Source organism: Jaculus jaculus, chromosome 8 (genome assembly GCF_020740685.1).
Source record: "Jaculus jaculus isolate mJacJac1 chromosome 8, mJacJac1.mat.Y.cur, whole genome shotgun sequence".
Taxonomy (NCBI): domain Eukaryota; kingdom Metazoa; phylum Chordata; class Mammalia; order Rodentia; family Dipodidae; genus Jaculus; species Jaculus jaculus.
This window is the reverse complement of record NC_059109.1, coordinates 108995536-109020907: the sequence shown is the minus strand read 5'-3', so window position 1 is coordinate 109020907 and position 25372 is coordinate 108995536. Positions and strand designations below refer to the sequence as shown.

General features: G+C 40.1%; 1 protein-coding gene across 5 annotated transcripts in view; it reads left to right on the top strand.

Annotated features, from left to right (window-relative positions):
- The first annotated feature begins 2326 nt into the window (after positions 1-2326).
- Positions 2327-25372, top strand: part of Rad21l1 (RAD21 cohesin complex component like 1) — a 38668-nt gene continuing 15622 nt past the window's right edge. For 3 of the 5 annotated variants that reach the window (XM_045156894.1, XM_045156892.1, XM_004668044.2), the window contains exons 1-10: positions 2327-2470; positions 7280-7455; positions 9073-9202; positions 10857-10950; positions 13461-13564; positions 17006-17176; positions 20423-20518; positions 21895-22005; positions 23294-23520; positions 23969-24068. In XM_045156894.1, coding sequence (XP_045012829.1) covers positions 7312-7455; positions 9073-9202; positions 10857-10950; positions 13461-13564; positions 17006-17176; positions 20423-20518; positions 21895-22005; positions 23294-23520; positions 23969-24068 — 1177 coding nt within the window. In that variant the 5' untranslated portion in view covers positions 2327-2470; positions 7280-7311. Of the gene's footprint in view, positions 2471-7279; positions 7456-9072; positions 9203-10856; positions 10951-13460; positions 13565-17005; positions 17177-20031; positions 20184-20422; positions 20519-21894; positions 22006-23293; positions 23521-23968; positions 24069-25372 lie in introns of those variants that run through there. The other 2 variants (XM_045156893.1, XM_045156895.1) reach the window with 2 other exon arrangements.

Below are 25372 nucleotides of genomic sequence, written 5' to 3'. Positions count from 1 at the left end.
CTGCAGGACAGTTCATCTACAAGCACCAGGCAACATGAGGCAGATACTCCACATATGACATGACCCATTCAATACAATGAGACCATACAGATAGATACCCCACCTACAACATGACCCGCCCCATACGAGACCACACAACATGAAACTTACAGTGCTGCTACATGCCTGCAGTCAACAAATACAAGACTGATTTTTTTAGTCTGTGCATTTCTGATGAGACAGGAAGAAGACTATGTAGCATGTTTATATGGGGACTGCATAATAGATATCTGCTGTAACTGGACTTTCGTGAGAACCAAATCTTCTACTTATGGTTAGTGTGTCTGATTAGAAAAACTTCCCATGGATTAGCGTTTGGCTCTGTATGTTTTGAATCTTATTTCCTATCCTTATGCACATACTCCTGACACAAGGCACTAACACAATTTAATGCCCAACACTCGTATTCATTTAGTGGCTGAGTCAGCTTTGTGGGCGATGGTTGTGTTTCTGGAAGCCATTCCAACGCTGAGATGGATTGGCGATAACTTAACTTTGGAAGTGACAGTGGACCATATAAATAGATTTCTCTGAACCTAAATGAAATGAGCACTTAACTTTCCCTCAGCTACATCCGTTATTGCATCAACATCATGTGATAGACAATTGCAGTGGAAAGAGACATCGATCTCAAAGGATTACAGATACATAGAGTTTCTGCAAAGTTTACAGAAGCACCTGCGGGTGGTTCCTGAGGCAGCATCCATGGAGAATCCAAGATCTTTGCTGGGGTGATCCCTGTAAATCATGCCCTAAGGTGGAAAAATAGGAACTAAACTTGTGTTTGAATCCTGTCTCTACCGCCCAATGATGTGACCTTGAAAGGGTTGCTTTTCTGCTCTGGATCATGTCCTTAACACGCAAGTGGGAAAACTAAAAACCACGTTGTGAGGTTGTTTCAAGAGTAGATGAGGCAATCTATGATTGTTTCAAGATTTATTAGTGTTGGTTAAGCAATTGGCTTTTAGCTATTGAAAGCTACGATATTCCAGGTAAACAAGTGTTTACTGAAGCAAGGTGGCAGGGATGTAAATGTGAACCATCTTTTTAATAACAATAGCAGTAATAATATCCAACATCTATTAGGCACTTTTTACTTCAGGACTTTTATGTGAATCATCTCATTTGTTTGTTTGTTTGTTTGTTTTTACAATACTTCTCGGTGCGAGCACGACCCCACCCCACCCCAAGTAAGATCTCACTCTAGCCCAAGCTGACCTGGATGGCTTTGTAGTCCCAGGAAGACCTCGAACTCACGTGGCGATCCTCCTACCTCAGCCTCCCCAGTTCTGGGACTAAAAGTAACCCAGTGCGGTGGGTACTTTTATCATCATTTCTAAAACAGATGAGAAAAACGGAGGCTCCTAGAGAACAAATCATTCGTGCCAGGACGTTTCCCAGATATGTTCCGCGACCGGGCGGAAGGGTCTTCTTTCACAGTGAAACCACGAGAGTGGCGGAGAACCTAATGGCAGTCCGAGTTCCATCTTTGTACAGGATGGAGAGGAATGTTCCCAGACGGCCAAGAGCAGCTGCGCTCTACCGACCAGAACGCCCCGCCCCCTTACACCTCCAGGCACCCAGCCCCACCCTAACTCCCGCCTTATCCCCAAATCCCCCTTCCTCCCCACCACCCCCCACGCCTGCCTTCTAAACCCCCAGCCCCGACTCTTATTCCCCAAACCCGCCCCTCGGCAGGCCCGCCCCCAACTCAGCTCCTCAACCCTCCAGCCTTTTTATTCCTCCAGGTCCCCTCCCCCAGCCCCGCCCTCAGCCCCGCCTCTCCCCACGTCCCATCTTCACACCGCAGCCTCTCCTCTGATTCCCCCACACCCGCCCCTCTGCAGGCCCCGCCCACATACCGGCTTCTCCCGAGCCTAGCCTGATTCCCCAGACCCCGACCCCATCCCCGCCTCTCCCTGTCCCGTCTTCTCCGCCAGCCCCTCCTCTGATTCCATAGCCCCGCCCCTCACAAGGCCCCGCCCCATCCCGTCTTCTCCCCAGCCTCTCCTGATTCCATAGCCCCGCCCCTCACAAGGCCCCGCCCCATCCCCTCTTCTCCCCAGCCTCTCCTCTGATTCTCTAGCCCCGCCCCCCACAAGGCCCCGCCCCCATCCCGGCTTCTCCCCAGCCTCTCCTCTGATTCCATAGCCCCGCCCCTCGCAAGGCCCCGCCCCCATCCCGGCTTCTCCCCGCAGCCACTCCTGATTCCCTGGCCCCGCCCCCTCCAGCCGCGCCCCCGGCCGCGCCCACCACCTGCCTCAGCCGTTCCTCCGGCCGCCCCGCCCCCTGCGCGCCTGGTTGCCCTCTGGAGGCAGACGTCCATCGGCATCTTAGAACCTTCTCCGGCCCCGGTGTTCCCCGCTCGCCGCCGCCGCCGCGGTGGTCCTGGGGCGCGCTCCTTTCCTCAGACTCAGATCCGCCGCTGAAAGTAGGATGCGGCCTGCGGGACCCGGGCGGGCCGGAGGGCGGGAGGCGGGCTTGGGTGATGGGGACCGCGCGGACCCCTCAGCTCGCGGCCTGAGGAGGAACCCCGGGGCCCCTCGGGCGCGGGCACGCCGCCACCCCCTCCCTGCCTCCGTGTCCCTCGCTGAGGAGCCGTCTGTGGAGGGAGTCCTCCGCCGCGGCCCTGCCCGGCCACACGGCCTCTTCCTCGCCCCGGTCTTGCTGTGGGGAGGGTCTCGTCCTCCTGTCCCCCGCGCGCTCCTGGGCCGTCCCGTCCTCGCGCCTCGCCCGCCACGGGCCTCCCGCCCCCGGGTGACGGTCCACGAAGTAACCCCGTCGCGGATCCTTCCTCCTCGGATGAGCGTTGAATTGGCTTTACATGAAGTAAACTCAATTCTAAAAATACAAATAAATAAACTCGAGGGCTTCTGGGCGATCGGAGATGGGTCTGGGGGAGAGAAGGCTGATGTGTGCTCAGGACAGTCAGTGGGTGAGGAATGCATAAGGAGCGGCGTGGCTTGCATGGAGGGATGGCTCTGCGCTTCAGACACTTGCCTGAAGAGCCTAAGGACCCGGGTTCGATTCCCCCAGGGCCCACGTATAGGCAAATACGCAAGACGGTGCATGTGTCTGGAGTTCGTTTAGTGGCTAGAGGTCCTGGTGTGCCCATTGTCTCGCTTTCTTTCTCAAAAATATTTTTTTAATTTTTTTGGTTTTAGGTTTGTTTATTTATTTATTTGAAAGTGACAGAGAAATAGGGAGAGAGAGAGACAGACAGACAGAGAATGAGAGAATAAGAATGGGCGCGCCAGGGCCTCCAGCCACTGCAAACCAACTCCAGACGCGTGCGCCCCCTTGTGCATCTGGCTAACGTGGGTCCTGGGGAATCAAGCCTCGAGCCGGGGTTCTTAGGCTTCACAGGTAAGCGCTTAACTGCTAAGCCATCTCTCCAGCCCTCAAAAATATTTTTTAAAAGAGCTAAGAGATTTTTTTTTTTCTGTTGAAAAGGTAACTTTTCAGCCGTGAGTGGTGGCCCACGCCTTTAATACCAGTACTCGGGAGGCAGAGGTAGTAAGATCACCGTGAGTTCAGGACCACCCTGACACTGCATAGTGAATTCCAGGTCAGCCTGGGCTAGAGTGAGACCCTACCTTGAAAAATAAAAATCAAACACAAAAAAGTAGCTTTTCAGTCTGGGAATAATCCGAAAAGCTAAGTTGGAACTCATTCCAATACACGGAGACATGCATAGGAAGGAAGTAGAGCCTCAGCAGTCTCTAGGGGTCTCTTGGGGCAGTGTGGTTTGGTAGATTGCGGAACCTTTAGCTTGATTTTGACGGATGAAACGGCCATTGATCAAAGTTGACCCAAGTGTTTAATTCTGTGGCTGATTTCGTGTCCATGTTCATTTGGGCTCAGTGTTCTCTTTTACGAAGACTTAGAAAAACGTCCATAGTGGAGGTTTAAGGTGACTTATATGTAAGCAATAATTTGATTCTTCTCAAAGAGCAGAGCAGAATGCTGGAGCATCTCATGTTTGGTTTTGTTAATAGAGCTTTACAGTGCCATCGACAACAGCATTCTATTGCTTTAACTTCAACATTAATATATTTAATTATAATTAAACTTAGAGACTGAGGCAGGAAGACCAGCCTGGGCTATAAGTACGACCCTGGCCCAAATAATGACAATAATAAATACTATTAATAATATATTATTGAGCATCTTGAAAAGAATAATGCAATTTAACAAGTGGATATAAATCAGTGATCTAGTATTTATCAAATTCTTAAGTTCTTAGAAAAAGTGATTATCATTTCCTTAGATTTTAATAACTTTTCTTATTCTATCATTTTCTCTTTCAGTCTCCAGTGTTTTCAGCATTTTTTCCTTTATTTTACCATATTAGTAAGAGGAGAACTCAAAATTCTTTTGTTCAGTTTTTATTCATTTTTTCCATTTTGACTTTTTTTTTTTTTTTTTTTGGTTTTTCGAGGTAGGGTCTCACTCTGGTCCAGGCTGAGACCTGGAATTAACTCTGTAGTCTCAGGATGGCTTTGAACTCATGGCGATTCTCCTACCTCTGCCTCCCGAGTGCTGGGATTAAAGGCGTGCGCCACCATGCCCGGCTCCATTTTGACATTTTTATACGTGTATATAATGTATTTTTATTTTATTCCCTCAGTTACCCTCTCATCCCCCTCCCTCTTCCATGAACACCCTTCTTCCCTATTAATTCTCATCTTTCAGTCTTTTTTTAAAATTTTTTTAAATTTTATTTATTTATTTATTTGAGAGCGACAGACACAGAGAGAAAGACAGATAGAGGGAGAGAGAGAGAATGGGTGCGCCAGGGCCTCCAGCCTCTGCAAACGAACTCCAGACGCGTGTGTCCCCTTGTGCATCTGGTTAACGTGGGACCTGGGGAACCGAGCTTTGAACGAGGGTCCTCAGGCTTCACAGGCAAGCGCTTAACCGCTAAGCCATCTCTCCAGCCCCAGTCTTTTTTTTTTTAACTTATTGAGTTAAATTAGAATTGCTTGCATGATCTTGGGTGGAAGGTTATTTACCAGTGACTATATCACTGATGAACCTGACTTCTAGTTCTTGAAGCTACCATTATCGGTCATTAGCTACTCTGGGAGGTGTGGGTTCTCATATATCCTTCCCCCATCTATGGTGAAGTGTTGACAGGCTTACTGTTTTACTGGAAACCATAGCTACTATGAACTCATGAGTGTAATGGCCGTGTCATATACAGAAGATAGGTTTCTTAGCTCTCCTTCCCAACCTTGTGCTCTTATATTCTTTCTGCCCTCTCTTCTGTGAGGTTCCCTGGGCCTTGGTGAGGGTAGTTTAGGTGTCCTATTTGAAGCTAAATACACAGTAGTCACTTACTTATTCTTTGCAGTTTTCCCAGCTATACCTCTCTGCATTAACCACTGCCCATTGTAGTAAGAAACCTCTGTGATTGAGGCGTTAAACAGCACTAACCTATGTAAACAATAGATTAATATATAGATATTTAGAATTCAGTGAAGGCAATTTGGTATGATGTCTATTGCACACAGTACTAGATTCCCCCCTAGGACCTATATCCCTAGCCATTAGCCTTTTGACCAGGTTTATAGTACCAGGCATGAAATCCCTTCTGCACAGCAAGCCTCAAATCCAATCTGAAAGCAGTTGGTACTCCCATAGTCTTCATGCCAATGTTTCATCAGTAGGCATATCTTGCCCGGCAAGTCAGTTGTAGAATTCACAGGGTCCACATCTGGGTAAGACTGTTGATGGCTTTTCTCCCCCAGCACATTCATAGTATCTCAGACATGAAGAAAGGTGCCTGGCAAGGAGAAAGCCTCCAGCTCAGTTCCATCTTAGTTTGGCTGTGTCCTGCAACTAAAACATGGTGTCTTTGGCAATAGAGACTTACTATCTAGTTTTGGTGGGCAACCAAGAGCAATGGTAGTAGCCTATATTGTTTTAGAGACTTCTGAAACCTTCCTGGCCAACAAGTCATCATTGGGAGATATCTCATCCCTGGCACAGGAATTTACAATTAATTACCTATGGCTTCTGGTAGCGGCTTTATCCACCTATCTAGAGAACCTTTGCTCAAAAACTTTTTTAAATCTATACTATAGGGCTGGGGAGATGCTTAGTGGTTAAGATGCTTGCCTACAAAGCCAAAGGACCCAGGTTCCATTCCCCAGGACCCATATAAGCCAGATGCACAAGATGGCACATGCTTCTGGAGTTCGTTTGCAGTGGCTGAAGACCCTGGCACATGCATTTTTTTTCCTCTCTCTCTCTCTCTCTACCTGTTTCTTTCTCTCATGTTCTCTTGAGATAATTTTTTTTTAATTTAACTATATTTTATTTGGCCTACCAAGTACCAAGTTTCCACATAGCTTATTCAGATATCTATAGTTTTGATTCATCTTCCCACTACCCCTTCTCTCCCTCATTCCCCTACCCCATCTCTACTTAAACATTTCCCTCCCACTATTACCCCTTTTACATTCATGTCTCATGTAGAGAACTCAAATTATTTGTGGGAGAAAATAAAGTCTAAGAAGAGATATCATTGATTAGAACCACAACCAGTAGTGGTTCACAACTTACAAGATCTTAGTCATTTATAATCATATTTTAAATAAGGTTTTCTTTTTTTTTTTTACAAGAAAATAACTTTAATTGAATAATACATTGTGTTAAGAAATAACCTGAGTTTTCTTTTATTGAATTAGTGAAGTGGTTGTGCTTGCTGTGCAATAGCAGTGAATAGTTTTTAAAATTCTTTTTAAAAAATATTTATATTGGGCTGGAGAGATGGCTTAGCGGTTAAGCACTTGCCTGTGAAGCCTAAGGACCCCGGTTTGAAGCTCGACTCCCCAGGACCCACGTTAGCCAGATGCACAAGGGAGCACATGCATCTGGAGTTCGTTTGCAGTGGCTGAAGGCCCTGGCGTGCCCATTCTCTCTCCCTCTCTCTCTCTGCCTCTTTCTGTCCCTCTCTGTCTCTCTCAAATAAATAAACAAAAAAAAAATTTTTTAATATATTTATTTGCAAGCAGAGAGGTAGGAGAGGAGACATGTCAGGGCCTTCAGCCACCTCAACAGAATTCCACATGCATGTGTCACTTTGGGCATCTGGCTTTATGTGGGTGGGTACTGGGGAATCAAACTCAGGTCAGTAGGCTTTGTAGGCAAGCGCCTTACCCACTGAGTCATCTCTCCAGCCCGAAAGGTTTTTGTTATCAAATTTAAGATATCTTTTTTGTCTTCTCACTAGTTCCTTAACTATAACTAAGGAATATAGGCAATATGTTCTACACCCATGTGCTTATGAGTAAACGAGGACCCTTGGCCAAAATATGGCTTGCAGCTCACTGGGAGAAGAAACTCACAAAGGCCCATGTATTTGAATGTAATATAGAGATGACTATTCAAAACATTATTTCACCAAAGGTATGTTACTGATTAAAATCATAGTTTGCATTAACCATGAATTCTGGAGGGGAAAGGAATTAAAATGCATTTATATCATGAAATTATATTTCCAAGATAATTTTACTTCTCAAATGATCTTTTTTAATTCCATAGCATTTATTGTCTGAACATAAACATTTACAGGTTTTGTTGATATTGTAAATATATTGGTGCCTAAAGGATAAAGGCCATGGTTTATGCATATTTTAAAATCTTTTTCATTTCCTAACAAAATACTATATACATAGTAGGTATCTAATAAGTATTCCTCAGCAAATGATAAATGAGGGGCTGGAGAGGTGGCTTAGCAGTTAAGGTGTTTGCTTTCAAAGCCAAAGGACCTCTGTTCAATTCCCCAGGACCCATGTAAGCCAGTTGCACAAGGGGGCATATGCATCTGGAGTTCATTTGCAGTAGCTGGAGGCCCTGGTGTGCCCATTCTCTCTCTCCCTCTCTCTGCCTCTTTCTCTCTGTCTGTCTCTCTCTCGAATAAATAAATAAAAATGAAGTTTAAAAAAAGAAAATGAGGGCTGGAGAGATGGCTTAGCGGTTAAGCGCTTGCCTGTGAAGCCTAAGGACCCCGGTTCGAGGCTTGGTTCCCCAGGTCCCATGTTAGCCAGATGCACAAGGGGGCGCACGTCTGGAGTTCGTTTGCAGAGGCTGGTAGCCCTGGTGCGCCCATTCTCTCTGTCTTCCTCTATCTGTCTTTCTCTCTGTGTCTGTCGCTCTCAAATAAGTAAATAAAAAATTTTTAAAAAAAGAAAATGATAAATGAATGATTGGGGAAGGTAAAGGAAGACTTATAAAAATGTGAAAAATAATAAGTAAGAAGATGCTATTTATTATTATAAAACAGCTATTAGCATTTCCATTAAATATCTTAATGTTTTCATAGGGTAAGTATTTTTTTCAAGTATTTTCTATTATAACTAAAAGCTTCAGTGTGCTGTGCATTGGGCTAGATATTATGTTTGATAATTTATTTGTTTTTTACAATAATCCCCTGAAGTCAGCTCTTGTAGCCTCAGTGAGGTATGGTAGCTAGTTGAACTTTGAGTCAATCAAATTTATATTTGACTCTTTGCTCCATCACTTAATACAACTTTGAACACATCACTTAACATATTTGAGCCTGGATTTTGCTTCTGTAAATAAATGTTATTGTGGAAATTAATTAAATTGACATGTGGAAAGCTCTTTGGACCCTGTCGGACACAAAATAATTACATGATAAATTATAGCTGAATTAGTCAATAAGTTGTTTAAATTATTTTTATGAAACTGAAAGCTTAGTGACTTTAAGAAGGTTAAGTGACTCTGCCTTGGGAACTGAGCCAAGGTTTGAACCCATTTTGGCAGACTGTAGAGTTTATATTCATCCATAATATTAATTATAGCATGCTTTATACTTAAATGCCACATTAGAGCATGTTTGTTAAATAAACAGGAAAAGTTAATCATTTTATAAGGTGAGGAAAAACTAAGTGATTTATTTTAAAATAACATTTGCTTTTTAAAAATGATTTCTATACTTTTCAAAGAACAAGGTTGATGTGCCCAATTTTTATTATTTGTATACTTCAAAATTGTTGAAAGGTGAAAATTGCACTTCGAACTTCAGGACACCTTCTTTTGGGAGTTGTTCGAATCTATAATAGGAAGGTGAAATATCTTCTGGCAGATTGCACTGAAGCATTTCTTAAGATGAAGATGACATTTCGCCCAGGTATATATACAGTGTTAATTTGTGTCATTCTTCTTGGCTCCTTTTGACATTTTTGTGTTGGGTTTCTCTTTTAATTGGCAGCATGCTGTGGTTCCATGAGTGTATAGCAAATGAAATCTTCATTTTGACTGAATCTTAAGTGTCTGTGCTTAAATTTTATGCTTTCCCTTCCCCCTTTTCTATGCTGCGCTTTCCAAAACTGGTAATATTTTGTATATTTATATAAGAAATATCCTTACCTTGAAGTCATCACACTTGGAGAAGAAATTTTGATATTCTGTTTTAATGAGTCATTTTGTTTGGTATATCAGGTTTTGCCTTTATGAGAGAAATTTGAAATAATGTGACTCACAAAATAACAATAATTTTCACTGCTTTTAGAATTCTCAAGACTCTTAAGTTGCATGCTTGTTTTGAAATATTATCAAAGTTATTGGGCATTCCACAGTGCTACATATTTACATGTGTTGTAAATATGGCACATTAAAATTTTAATTTCTGGCTGGGGAGATGGTTCAGCAGTTAAAGGCACTTGCTTGAACAGGCTTGCAAAACCTGCCAGTTCAGGTCCAATTCCCCATTACCATGTGTGAGCAGATGAACAAAGTGGCACATGTATCTGAAGTTCATTTGCAATAGCAAGAGGCCCGGGTGCTCCAGTACTCTCTCTTTCTCTCCAATAAATAAATAAAAATATTTTTAAAAAATTTAATTTCCATAGAACATTTTCCACTTTCAAGACATTCATCATTTTCCACATCATCACATACTTTGTACCAAACATGGCATTAGACTCTGGAATACAAGCACCAATAATACAAACAAGGTCCCTTGTAGTTTTTGTGAGGAAATCAGCTAATGAAAATATTTTTAACTTATAATATTTATAGATTGTGATTTTACTACAAAGAACTATTAACAAAGCACTACAACAGAGAAAAACAGAAGTTCACTTTATTTATTTGCAAGCAGAGAGAGACAGAGAATGGGTGTGCTGCAAACTCCAGATGCATGTACCACCATTGTACATCTGGAAGTAAATGGGTACCGAGGTATCAAATTTGGTTGTTAGGTTTTGCAGGCAAGTGCTTTAACCACTGACCAATTTCCCCAGATCCAGAAGTTCACTTTAGTTAAGATAGTTGGGAAAAGCCTTTCTGAAAGGATAAATTTTAAGCTCAGACCTAAAAAGAGAAGCATCTAGCTATGTAAGAGGTCCTGGGGGGAATGGCCTAAGAGGCAGGTGGAACCATAACAACAAAGTCTTGAAATACAAAACGGCTTGGCTTTAGGGAACAAAAAGGCTAATATGCTTGTGGGGCGTAATAAATGAGAAAGAGAGTTTTCTTAGATGATGCTTGATTGGTTCACAGGACTAGAGAGGTTCCAGTGAGAAATTTGGATTTTATATAAATGTACTGAGGAAATCACAAAACCATTTCAAGTGTGGAAATTATCTGACATGTTTGCTTTTGAAAATGATGTTACTCTGGCTGCTTTATAGAGAATAGACTAAAGAGAGGCAGGAGTGGATACAGGAAGCCAGTTAAAGAGGTTAATCAATAGTTCTATGAGAAGCAATAGGGATTTAATTAAAGTTTCTTATTCTACCTAGCATTGTTGCTTATTGAAAGTGGGTTTTCGTTCATTTTAGGACTGGTTGACCTCCCAAAAGAGAATTTTGAAGCAGCTTACAATGCTATCACATTGCCAGAAGAATTTCATGATTTTGACAACTATAATATAAAGTAAATTATATTATTTGCTTTTACCTGATTTTCTTGATATTTTATTGCTTGGTTATTCAAATTTTTATGAAGGAAAATATAATATAGGTATCAATGAACAAATGCACTTTGAGTTGACAAAGACTTAAATTTGGTATAAAATTCCAAAGTACAATAACAATAATTTATCATATTATTGAATGCAGTTTGTAATATTGACAGTATATTCATTCATTAAATATTCATTAATACCTTTCCCATGCCAGGCATTGGAGAGATAGCAGTTAATGAATCATAGCTCCTGGCCTCATGGGTCTTACATTTTAGTTGGAGGAGACCAACAATAAAGGATATATGCAGGGGCTAGAGAGATGGCTTAGTGGTTAAGGCACTTGCCTGCAAAGCCCAAGGAGCCAGGTTCGATTCCCCAGGACCCACATTAGCCAGATGCACTAGGTAACACGTGCAACTGGAGTTCGTTTGAAGTGGCTGGAGGCCCTGGCATGCCCATTCTCTCTTTCTGTCTTTTTCTCTCTCTCAAATAAATAAATATAAATAAAATATTTTAATATGTATATATATGCAGTATGCTGGGAGATGATCATGTGATCAAAAAGGAAGAAAACTAAAAACTGATATAAATTAGCATCATTAGGAAAGGATTTTCTGATAAAGTAAGAATAAAAACCTGAAGGAGGGCTGGAGAGCAATTAAGGTGTTGGCCTACGAAGCCTAAGGACCCAGGTTCAGTTCCCCAGTATTCATCCATGTAAGCCAGATGCACTAGGTGGCATATGCATCTGGAGTGTGTTTACAATGGCTAGAAGCCCTGACATGCCCATTCACGCAAGCACGTGAATGCGCTCACTCACCCGCTCTCTCGCTCTCTCTCTCTCTCTCTCGCTATATATATGCCTCTTTCTCTCCCCCCTCAAATAAATAAATTCCCAGGACCCACGTTAGCCAGATGTACAAGGGGGCACACGTGTCTGGAGTTTGTTTGCAGTGGCTGGAGGCCCTAGCATGCCTATTCTCTCTCTCCTTCTCCTTTCCCTGTTTAATTAATTATTTTTTTAAAAAAACCTAAAGGAACTAAAAGAGCAAGCCTCCATTAATGTGGGGAAGAATGTTCCAGCTAGGGCAAGGGGAGATGAAATGTTCTAAGACACCACATATAGGACACTTTCAGGAACAGCAAGGGGGCAAGTGAGGTCAAGTGGAATGAAGTGCTGAGTGGGGGATAGATGAGACCAGAAAAATGGCAGGAGATGCAAGTGTGCAGGGCACTGTAGGCTATAGTAGAACTTTCATTTTTCTCAAAGAGGAAGCACAATCTGTTTTGATTAGAGAGTAGAGGGGGCGACTAGATCTGATTTAACTTCAACAGCCTCCCTCTGGCTACCTTATTATAAAGGGGAAAGAAAAGAAGCAGAGAGTCAGTGAGAAGATTATTGTAAGCCCAAGTGTGATTAGTTCTCAGACTCCATTTTACCAACATGGCAACAGTCAAATTATGAATATGTATGGAAGGCGGGGTCAATGGAATCTGTAGAACTGGATGTGGCTCTAAGAGAAAGAAGAAAGACTATATGACTGGGGGCATGAAAATGGAGTTACCACTTACTGAAACCAGGATAACTAGGGAATGATAGGTTTAGGAAAAGGAGAATGAAGGAAGTAAATTATATTTTAGACAACATACGGTTTGAATCTGAATTCTTGAATTCCTCTAAAATCACCTGCTAAAACCCAGTCCCCATGGTGATAGTGTTAAATGGCAGGGGCCTTTGTGTGTGATTAGGTTATGAAAGTACAGTCCACATTAATGACATTAGTGCCCTTATGAAAAGAGGCCAAGGAAAGTTCTTTGTACTTCCATTACCTGAGAATACAGCATGAAGATACTGCGTATGGGGAATACTTCACTAAACACTGAATCTACGGATGCCTTGATTTTACACTTCCCAACCTCCAGAACTGTGTGCAATGAATTTCTATTGTTTATAAATTGTCCAGCTTAATGCATTTTGTGATACTTCCCCTTAAAGGCTGGGAAGACCAAAGTCAAAATGCCAGTAAATTCAGTGTCTACTGACACTGCTTCCTAGGTCACAGATGGCAGCTATACCCTCACGAGGTTAAAAAAAAAAAAATCAAAACAGCACTCTGGGGACTCAACAACACTAACCTATTCCTGAACTATTCCTGAAGGCCCACCCTTTATAACCTAGTCACCTCCTAAAGCCTCATCTCCTAAAACCATCACATTGGTGATTAGATTACAGCACACACACTTGGAAGGACACATAGCAGGAATAAACATCAATACCAGATGCCATGGATTAGCACAAGTAAGAGAAGGACTGAGAACAACCAGGTTTGTGAAGCTGGAAAATATTTTTAGATATGTGTATATTAAACATTCAAGTTTGTAAAGAATTGTTATAATAAATCTTTTGTTAGTTTTTTCAGTATGATATAAAATCACTGTGTTCTGTTCATATGTGTTCCTCATACTTATTTCTCTGTAGTGTGATTGATGCCTCAGAATACTTCACTTACAACCAAAGCAAACCTGAAGAAATTACACTGAGAGAAGATTTTGGCAATGATCTTTTTCAAGCTGAGAGCTCTGGTGAGAATATTTGATAAATTAAAATCACTAGCCATAATCAATTACATTTGCATTTTTGTGCTAAAACAGTGATTGTAGTGATGTTTATAGAATGGATAGTTTTATGTGCCCAATAAAAATTTCTTTGCCTTTTTCTAGTAAACATGTCAATGTTAAGACTCTCTTAGGGTGTACTTCTTTTGTATTACACAACTATGTTGTGAATTCTTACTGTCATAGACAATAGCAGTGCCAAAGTTTAAGGAAGCAGGTTCTGGGGTCTGGCAGAGTAGCATAAACATATAATCTCAGCTGGAACTGTATAGTAAGACCCTGTTGTCCCCCAAAACAGGAAAGCAGATCCTGCAATCAAGAAGCTTTAGGCTGGGAGAGACATGCAAACTAACAGTTACTATAGGTAACATATATATGTGTGTGAAGTTTTACATACAGGCTACATAAAATTCCCTTAAATATATTTTCTCCACTGTATGATGAATATCAGTTTTAAGAAATGGATTTCAAAACAGCTGTGGATGAGAGGGAGGAAAACTACCACACTGAATATACAGACTGATTATGAAACAAACTGACTGTTTTTGGTTTTTTTTTTTTTTTTTTGGTTTTTTTTCTTTTTGAGGTAGGGTCTCACTCTAGCTCAGGCTGACCTGGAATTCACTATGTAATCTCAAGGTGGCCTTGAACTCATGGTGATCCTCCTAACTCTGCCTCCCAAGTGCTGGGATTAAAGGCGTGCATCACCATACCCAGCAAAACACACTGACTTTTGAAATGTTAAAATACAATTGACATGATATAGTACAATTCAACTATGTAATACTTGTTCTTATTTCTGGCATCTACCACTTTGTTTTGTGTCAGACTTATATGGCTTCTATAATGTCTACAAGTTGCATGAGGGTAGAATCTATTTCATGTTTATATTTGAATTTTTTAAAAAATATTTTGATTTATTTATTTGCAAGCAGAGAGAGGGAGAGGGGGAGCATGCACCAGGGCCTCTAGCTACTACAGACAGACTTCAGATACATATGCCACTTTGTGCATCTGGCTTTATGTGGGTACTGAGGAATCAAACCCGGATCATTAGGCTTTGTAGACAAGCACCTTAACTGCTGAGCCATCTCTCTGGTCCCTGAATTTCTTCTTTTCTTAAATAATTTTTTGTGGAGCAGGAGTGATGGCTTAAGGCACCTAAAAAGCCAAAGGACCCAGGTTTAATTCCCCAGGACCCACATAAGCCAGATGCACAAGGTGACACATGCATCTGGAGTTCATTTGCAGTGGCTAGAGGCCCTGGCACACCCATTCTCATTCTTTCTCTCTCAAAAATACATTTTTGTTTATTTATTTGCAAGAGAGAGAGAATGGAAGGCAGAGAGTTTGGGCATGCCACACCCTTGCCACTGCAAATGAAACCAGGGCCCTTGTTATTGCAGATGAACTCAGACACATGTACGACATTGTCCATCTGTCTTTATGTGGGCACTGGGGATTTAAACTCGGGTTTCAGACTTTGCAAGCAAGCACCATTAACAGCTGAGCCATATCACTAGACCCATGTCTTTGGGTTTTTTACAGTGCACAAAGCAGTGACCATAGGAAGAAATAGCCCAAACCTGTTTGGAGTAGGGAGGGGATCAAGGAAGTAATGCTTGAGCTACATCTTCAGCCACAATCTCTCATCTTCATTCTCTATATCTCTTGATAGCTACAGTTGTGTTTCTCAATAAGTAGTGAAAGACTGGCCTTACAATTTTTGTCAATTTTCAATAAGTATTCTATGTATATAGTGGGTGAATTACTAGAATTGAAAATGAACTACTGGAAAGAATAAAACTTCAAGCATTGAGTTTTTGTCAGCAGAGTAAACATATAAAAATACCCTGATAATTTGTCATAAAACTTTTAAAATCTTTACTTCTAATTGCTATGTTTATTTTATTATGGGCCAGTACCTCCACATGGACCATACTTAAGAACAGAGTGGGTCTCATATTAGCTAAAAAGGTCTGGAGTTGACAAAGACATATGTGTGGTCTGATACCTAAGAGACTCTACAAACTTTGCTGCAAATGTTGTGGGCTTTTTGTCGGGGGGGTCTGGGAAGGAGGGGCTCAAGATAGTATCTTGCTCTATAACCCAGGCTGACCTGGAATTCACTTTGTAGTCTCAGGCTGGCCTTAAACTCATATTGATCCTCCTACCTTGGCCTCCTGAGTGCTGGGATTAAAGGTGTACACCACCATGCCCATCAGTGTTGTAGAGGTTTATTTTTTAATATTTATTTATTTGCAAGAGAGAGAGAGAGAGACCGTGATTTGCCAGAACCTCTAGCCACTGGAAATGAATTCCAGATGCATGCACCACTTTGTGCATCTGACTTTATGTGGATACTGGGGAATCAAACCCAGGTCATTAGGCAGCACAAGCAAGTGCCTTATCTGCTGAGCCATCTCTCTAGCCCCAGTGTTATGTTTTTAGCAGTCTTTAAAAAATATTTTATTTGGCCGGGCATGGTGGCAGATGCCTTTAATCGCAGGACTTGGGAGGCAGAGGTAGAAGGATTGCCGTGAGTTCAAGGCCACCCTGAGACTCCATAGTGAATTCCAGGTCAGCCTGAGCTAGAGTGAGACCCTACCTCGAAAAACCAAAAAAGTATGTATGTGTGTGTATATATATATATATTTATTTTATTTATGGGCTGGAGGGGTGGCTTAGCAGTTAAGGCATTTGCCTGCAAAGCCAAAGGACCCAGGTTCAATTTCCCAGGACCCATGTTAGCCAGATGCATAAGGGATGCACATGTCTGGAGTTCATTTGCAGTGGCTAGAGGCCATGGTGCACCCATTCTCTCCCTCTCCCCCTCTTTTCTCTGTCAAATAAATAAATAAAAATAAAATATTTAAATATATATTATATATCTCTCCAGCCCTAGACTTGTTTTTTTTAGTGGTCTATCTTCAATTCCTATCACTGTCGATAAAATATTAATGGAATGGATGTTGAAAGCACATTTTTTAATATCTTACCTACCTTTCTATTTTTCTAAGAAAGCATATATATTCCTTATTTTCCAAACTTTTATTATGGCTGAATTGTTCAGACAATCATTCTTGAAATGATATGAAACAATACATGATCAAGCAAAACTTGATCTATCTAAGGTAGAGGAAATCAGTCTATTCCATAGTATTTTGAACTTCAAGGAGATGATTAAATGATAAACTATATAACTATAAACTACTTAGTATTTTAGATTTTTTTCTGTTATATTAGGAAATCATTAAGGTAGAAGACAAGTCTGTTGATTGACTGACTTCAGCCTTTCCTCATTGATAAAATGAGAGTGAATTACACTAGATAATATCTCAGTTTCATCTAACTCTAAAAGCATGTGCTTCTGTGGTTAACTTAGCATTATTATATACATGTATACAGGAGAGGAACCTGAAATTCTTAGAAGACATACCTTTTTTGATGACAACATATTACCAAACTCCAGTGGCCCTTCAATTGAACATAGTTCTGAAAGCTTCCATGGAGAAGGATCTGTGTTCTATGACAATGGAGATGGATTTGGAGATGAAGGAGCTGCAGGAGAAATGATTGGTATGCCCTCTGGCCATATATAAATCATGTTTATTTCAATCATATTAATATAATAAGTTAGATTTATTATATCAAATTATTTATATATATATATAGTTTCTGCATATTATAGGTTAATTTATTTACACAAATTTTCTGAGTCTGTGATGTATTTATGCTAGGCTAAAATAAATACCCATCTGTTTAAACACATATTTATAGAAATTGGGAAGTACTACCTATATTTGTACTACTACAAATTTGTAATTTTGGGAGAGGAAAATGTGAAGTTTGTATACTTCTCACAAAATATACTAAGTTATATGTTAGAAAACATTATCTTCATTAGCACAAATTGTAAAATAGATATCTGTACTATTTTATATTTAAATTGTGATATTAATATAAAATAATAATATAAATCAGAGAGACTAACACTTGTAAAGCTACATACATATTTTAAAGATTGTTAACTATTTATATGAAATATGCTTTAAAAATTTTCCAGGGGCTGGAGAGATGGCTTAGCAGTTAAGCTCTTGCTTGTGAAGCCTAAGGACCCTGGTTCAAGGCTCAATTCCTCAGTTCGAAGCTCAGTTCCCCAGTACGCATATAAACCAGATGCACAAGGTGCATTCATGTGAAGTTCCTTTGTAGTGGCTGGAGGCCCCGGTGTGCCCATTCTCTGCCAGTCTGCCTCTTTCTCTCTCTGTCTGTCGCTCTCAAATAAATAATTTTTTTTTAAATCCAGTGTAGGAACTACGAGATGGCTTAGTGGAATAAAGCACTTGCCCCTCAAGCCTAAGTACTCTTAGCTCAGACCCCAGACCCCAAATAAAAATGTGGAAGTTGTGGTGGTCTTCTATAATCCACTTTAGATCTGGCTTTATGTGGGTGCTAGGAAATTGAACCCAGCCACATAGACTTTGCAAGCAAGTACCTTTGACCCACTGAGAAATCTCCCTAGCCCTAGCCCCAGGCTTCTGTAATCTCAGCACACTGATGGTAAGATGGAAGGTGGAAATAGCAGAATTTTCCAGAAGCTCACAGCTAGTACAGCAAAGAGCAACAACAGAATGAGTTCCAGCGAGAGAAATCCTGCCTCAAATAAAGTGGGGGAACATACCTTAAATACCAGAACTTGAGGCAGAGGTAGAGGATTAATGTGAATTGAGGCCAGCCTAGGACTACAGAGTGAGTTCAGGTCATCTTGGGCTACAGTAAGACTTTGGAAAAAATAAACAAACAAATAAAAAGGGAGAAGGATGAGAACAAACCCAAAAGTTGTCCTTGGACCTCCCCACATGCCATGGTACACATACACCTGCATTCACAAGCATACACAAATGCACATACATACACACACAAAAATTTTCTAATTTGCCTGAAAAGCCTGACTTTTTAAATGTTTTCCATTCATAATTCCTTTTTGCTCAAGAAAAAAATTTTAAATATTTTATTTGTTTATGAGAAAGAATGGGCACTCCAAGGACTCTAGCCACTGCAAATGAACTCCAGCCACATGTGCCACCTTGTGCATCTGGCTTATGTGGGTCCTGAGGAATTGAACCAGGGTCCTTTGGCTTTACAGGCAAATGCCTTAACTGCTAAGCCATCTCTCCAGCCTACGCTCAAGAAATTTTTATATGACCTCAGCTATACAAGTATCATAGAATAGGTATATAAGTCTTAATAATTAAATTAAATTTATTTTAAAATAATTCTTTGGGGGCTGGAGGGATTGCTTAGTGGTTAAGGCATTTGCCTGCAAAGGCAAAGGACCCAGGTTCAATTCCCCAGGACCCATGTTAGCCATATGCACAAGGGGGCACACACATCTGGAGTTCATTTGCAATGGCTGGAAACCCTGGCATGCCCATTCCCTCTCTCTCTCTCTCTCTGTCAAATAAATAAATAAAAATAAAAAATTTAAAAATTCTTTGGTATGCAATAATTTTACTACTATTAAAGGTGAAAGCAAATTTCTATACTAATGAGATGGTTGTATTTATTTTTATAAAAAAGTAAGTTGTAGTTAAACTTTTGGTATTATAGGACACAGGACATCTTCAGTGTTTTCCAGAGTTGATCATTTTTATATCATCAGCACTGAGAACACTGCTTCACCAAAATGCTCATACAAGATGGCAGAAATGTGTTTGGGGCCATGTCAGAAATTTTAGGAAATCCTGTCCTAATCCCAAGCCAAAATTTATTTAACAGTTTTTTTTTTAAATAACCCCCCCCAAAAAAAATGCTTAAAATTTTTTAAGGGGCTGGGGAAATGGCTTAGTGGTTAAGGTGTTTACCTGTGAAGCCTAAGGACCCCAGTTCAATTCCCCAGGACCCACATAAGCCAGAGCACAGCGGGTGTATGTGTTTGCAGTTCATTTGTAGTGGCTGAAGGCCCTGGCCCACCCATCCTATTTCTTTTCTCTGCCTCTTCTCCCCCTCCCAAATAAATAAAGAAATACAATATTTTTTTAAGTTTAAAATGAAACCCAAGCTAGCAACTCAAATGGCAATTTTTAAATATAGTGTATTATTTATTTGAAAATATACAGAGAGAAAGAATAGGTACACCAGGGCCTCTTGCCACTGCAAACAAACTCCAGATGCATGCGCCATTTTGTGCATCCAGCTTTATGTGGGTACTAGGGAATTGAACCCAGGCTGTCAGACTTTGCAAGCACTGAGCAATCTCTCCATCCCATCAAATGGCAGTTTTTTAAATGAAACATTCTAACACAATATACAAAGATATATTGATTTGAAACATGCTGAGAAATGATAGGAAAATGTTAAATGTCTTTGCCTTCTGTAATTAAATCATCATGTTTCTATAAGAGGAGAAAACTACATATGCAATAGAAACACTGCAGTTCATACCATACAGTAGTCTTAATCTGCGTGAAGATGTTTCTGGCAGTGTAAGTTGGCATTATGTGGCACGAGAGCATACACGGTTTGAAGTTCATGTTGCATCTTCAGAACCAAGGCTGCAGTGAAGTCAAAAAATGCCACACAGGTAAGCAGTGCTAGAAGCATGTTGAATTTATTATGCATTTGATCGTTCATTAATTTTTGGTTGCTAGCAGTTTTTTTACAACAGCACTTTCCACATTGTTACATGGCCCCATATGAGGTTTTATTCTGCAATTTAAGAAGCTGGGGTATCAACACCTTGTATAAACTAATGCTAATAACTATTTAGCAACCAGATAACAGATACAAGTCTGTATGAAAAATATTTATTGTGTTTTTAAGATAATCTATTGCAAGATGATAAAAATGTTCTATTTGAAGACATGCATTTGAACGATGAAACTCCTGTGCTTCCTGAGTCTCTCAGCAGTTTGATAGGTATGTTGAAGTTTTTGTGTAGAAAGTAAACATATATTAATATTCAAATTAAGCCCAAGAACTTCTTAGTGTAAGTAGTCTTACAGACTCTTTCAGCCTGACTCTAAACAATATGCCATAAGAAGTTGTATTCTGAGAAAGTACTTAACCAGGATTGGATTTAGTAGATTACATTTATATATTCTGACAAAACATTATGCTTTCAAATCCTACAAATAAATGTTACATGGTAAGAAAAACTTGTCACATATATGATATGGTTTGACAATCTGTATGCAATAAGAAATTTAAATTTTGAAGATGATATATATTTTTTACTTGCTACCAAGTACCTCAGATGAGTTGAGGTCTTTCTGATTAATTTTTCTTAAGAATTAAAAGTATAATTAATCCCATTTTATTTTTCATAATTTTTTTATTAAACATTTTTTTATTAAACATTTTTTTATTTTTATTTATTTATTTATTTGAGAGCGACAGACACAGAGAGAAAGACAGATAGAGGGAGAGAGAGAGAATGGGTGCGCCAGGGTTTCCAGCCTCTGCAAACGAACTCCAGACGCATGCGCCCCCTTGTGCATCTGGCTAACGTGGGACCTGGGGAACCGAGCCTCGAACCAGGGTCCTTAGGCTTCACAGGCAAGCACTTAACCGCTAAGCCATCTCTCCAGCCCTTTTTCATAATTTTTTTTTTTTTTTTTTTTTTTTTTGGTTTTTCAAGGCAGGGTCTCACTCTGGCTCAGGCTGACCTGGAATTCACTATGTAGTCTCAGGGTGGCCTCGAACTCACGGCGATCCTCCTACCTCTGCCTCCCGAGTGCTGGGATTAAAGGCGTGCGCCACCACGCCCGGCCATAATTTTTGATGCTATATTTGCTTTCTAACATGATAATAGAAGGTAAAAATGTAAGAAGTGTTGGGCAATAACAATTTAATTACAGTTCTTTTTGAGTTGATTGATAAATTGATAAGTGATTCAATAGAACATATACTTTTTAGTAGTCAAACCTCAAATGTCTGTTACTCATTTATTTTTTTCTCAATTTTTTATTAACAACTTCCATGATTATAAAAAATATCCCATGATAATGCCCTCCCTCCCCCTGTTATTTCTTTATTATTGTCATGTTTGCTGTAACAGTAGCCCAGCCTAAGTTGTCTTATGTGCAAGAGGGTGATGATACTTGACTCACTCAAATACTGTGGGTCCCAGACCATTTAATTACTGAGCCTTTCTGTCTTCATTGAGATTCACCTATGATTCCAGCAGTATATTGTCAATTATTTTTCACTTTCATTGTTATAACTTGTAATCATATGTTTTTCTAATCACTGTTTTTGTTTTTTCTGATTACTTTTGTGGTTCCATTAATTAGTAGAGCCCAACAATCCAGGTGACCAGCATTTACCTGAAGATAAAAAAATGGATGGAACATCATTATCAAATGAAGAGGAAGGATTTATTCTTGACCCAATTGATGTTTTAGGTCAGAGGTTTTATGTTTTTACATTTATTGCTGTTATTTGCTTTGAGATACATGAACAGTCCACGAAACATTATAGAACGCCAATCTAGTAATAGTATTTATAATTCAGTGGGAGAAAATTGTTGTCCATGAAAAATGCACAGCTCTCACCTCAGAGGGAATAAAAGATAGTTTATTCTGGAGTCAAATATGAATGACCATGGCCTGGGAACACAGATTTAGGTTACCCACCCCAAAAAATTCCAGGTTCCAACATATTAGCAATTTTATGAAATTTTTATAGTTACAAAACAAAAGAAGTTATAAGCCAAGGCACTTTTCAAATACGTTTGTGAAAACATCAGGGGGCAGGTTACAACAAAATGGGAAAATCTCTGCTGTAAGCTTTAGGCCTAAGTAATCCGTTGACACTCTTAATCTTTGGGTTAGTGGAAGCTAGTGTGGTCTGTTAGTACATTCTGAAGAGGTTTCACTTGCACCCAATACTCTCAAGGATATTAGGTCAGATATTAATGTAGGTAATAAAGGGGGCTAAAGATAGCCCAAGATTATTTATCTCTGAATCTGTAACATTTCATCTCTCCACAATTATTAGTCAATCAGTAGCCTTGTTGGATATTTGAAAAGGTCTAGCTGCCTACAGGGAACTTGAGTCACAGTGTGAAGGAAATTCATTATATTCAGTGCTGTTCAAATCATGTGTCCAGTTTGGCAGAGGAGAACACCGGGTGTCCTCTTAGAAATCTCTTCACAGACTCTGATTCTGGAGCATGCCATATTTTTGAGACTCCCAGCAATTCTAGGAAACTCAACATTTTAAAACTTGAGTTCAGTTCAGGGAATTTGCTAGAGAAAAGCTTGACTTCTGCTTCCTGAGTGGTATGGACTTAGCTACCTGTGTTGAATTCATATATAAATTTCAGTAAGGGAGGGAAAATACACTGGCAAATACTAATTAATACTTCAAAATTTACACTATTCCATGAACCTCTAGATTGGGTTACTTTCTTCTCACAGTATAGCTTCTGATCCATGTTTCTTCAGTTGGCCACTTGGCAGGTCAACAACATCCTCCAAACCACTTTTAAGCAGCATGTTAAAAATGTGTCAGCTCTTGACTGCTCAGGTACACTAGCTGTGTAAAAACCTTGCAGAGCATTCTTCGGGGAATAGAAGGATTCTCTTTACAATGCAATTCTGCAGGTTGTATTGTGGTATACATTTCTGACATATGTACTGCCTAGCATATCATTTTACCAAGCTATACAAACAGTCCATTTCTCTTTAGACCTTGCTGAGAAAAGGAAAAGTAAGAAGAGGAAATTGCTCATAGATCCAGTCAAGGAGATAAGTAGCAAAACTATGTATAAACAACTCATCTCCTTTGCGGACACTCTCATGACTTTGGACCTTGCACCTCCTACACGAAGACTGATGATGTGGAAGAAGAAGGGAGGAGTAGATACACTTCTGTCAACTGCTACCCAGAATTTGATTCATGCTGAACTGAAAGTGGTAATTGTTTCCATCATTTTGCATGACCGCAATGCTTGTTTCTAAATCAATAAATTCATATTTATAATAGAATTTGAACTTGTGAAAAAATAACCTGTTTTAAATTACTTCATTGAATATTTGTTATATGAATTATAGCTTTTTACTTTTTAGCATATGTTTGTGCTTAATTTAATTGCTTTATTAATACAAAAACTAGAAATAGGGCTGGAGAACTGGCTCAGTGCTTAAAGGTGCTTGCTTAGAACCCTGACAACCTAGGTTTGATTCCCCAGGACCCACGTAAAGACAGAGGCACAAAGTGGTATATGCATCTGCAGTTTTTTACAGGAATGAAAGACCTTGATGCACCTATATTCACTCATTCATATTCTCTCTTTCCCTTCTCTCTGCTTGCAAATAAATAATAAAATATTTTTTAAACTAGACATATAAATGTTTTTTACAGTTGTTTGAAAAGAGCTTTCTGCCCTGTGGCTTTAAACTTTCAAGAAGATTGATGCAGAAAGAACCAGTGAGGGACGAAGTGGGAGAGCAAGATACAGTAGGTATGGCTCCCTAATTCTGTTGGTGTTGAGGGGAATGCTTTAGAAACAAAATCTCACGTACATTTCAGCCCCAATACCACACAAAAAAAGAGTTGTATGCACACATAGTATGTGGACCATTTTTATCTTACTCTTCCCCACCTCCCCCACCCTAAAAGGCAATATTCACAAACCCTCAAAAAGAAAATCTTTATATCCAGCAGGATAATGTTACATTCCAAAAACAACTAATTTGAGAAATCAGTAATAAGAACAATATTTATATAATGCAATTAACCTGAGATGCAGATACTGCCATCTACCCAGACTTATGGAATATTTATAATTCTTTCTCCCTTTCTTTCTTTCTTTCTTTCTCCCTTTCTTTCTCCCTTTCTTTCTTTCTTTCTCCCTTTCTCCCTTTCTCCCTTCCTTCCTTCCTTCCTTCCTTCCTTCCTTCCTTCCTTCCTTCCTTCCTTCCTTCCTTCCTTCCTTCCTTTCAGAGCAAGAGAGAGAGAGAAAGAGGCAGATAGAAAGAGAGAATGGGAGTGGCAGGGCCTTTAGCCATTGTAAACCAACTCCAGATGCAGGTGCCACCTTGTACATCTGGTTTTTACATGGGCACTGGGGAAATTGAAGACTGGTCCTTAGGCTTTGTAGGCAAGTGCCTTAACCACTAAGCTATTTCTCCAGCCCCTGGAATATTTATAATAACTTATTATGGTTGAAAAATTATAAAGTAATAAATCCAACTTATATGGTAAGCTTCCTTTCCTGAAGGCATCAAAATCTACTGAGCAAGTGCTGAAGAGATAGCTTAGCAATTAAAGCTCTTGCCAGCAAAGTCAAAAGACCCAGGTTCAATTCCCCAATGCCCATGAAAAGCCAGATGCACAAGGTGGCACTTGCATCTGGAATTCATTTGCAATGGCTAGAAACCTTGATGTGCCCATTCTCTCTATATTTCTACCTCTTTCTCATAAATAAATAAATAATAAATAAAATCTACTGATCAAACTGGGTGTGCTCACACCTTTTATCTCAGCACTGGGAAGGCTGATATAGAAGGACTGCCCCAAGTTCAAGGCCAGCCTGGACTGCAAAGTGAGTTCCAGGTCAGCTTGGACTAGAGTGATACCCTGCTTCAAAACCTAAACCAAAACAAAGCAATCTACTGAAGAGTATTCCACAATGAGCTTGAACTATCCATGTTGTCTTGTAAATAAATTGTGGGAGTTGATGTGGAGAGATGATTGGAGAGGATGGGAATTGGATAGATTGCAGAAGAGGGGAAAGGGAAGATAGAAATATGAGACTCGGGGGAG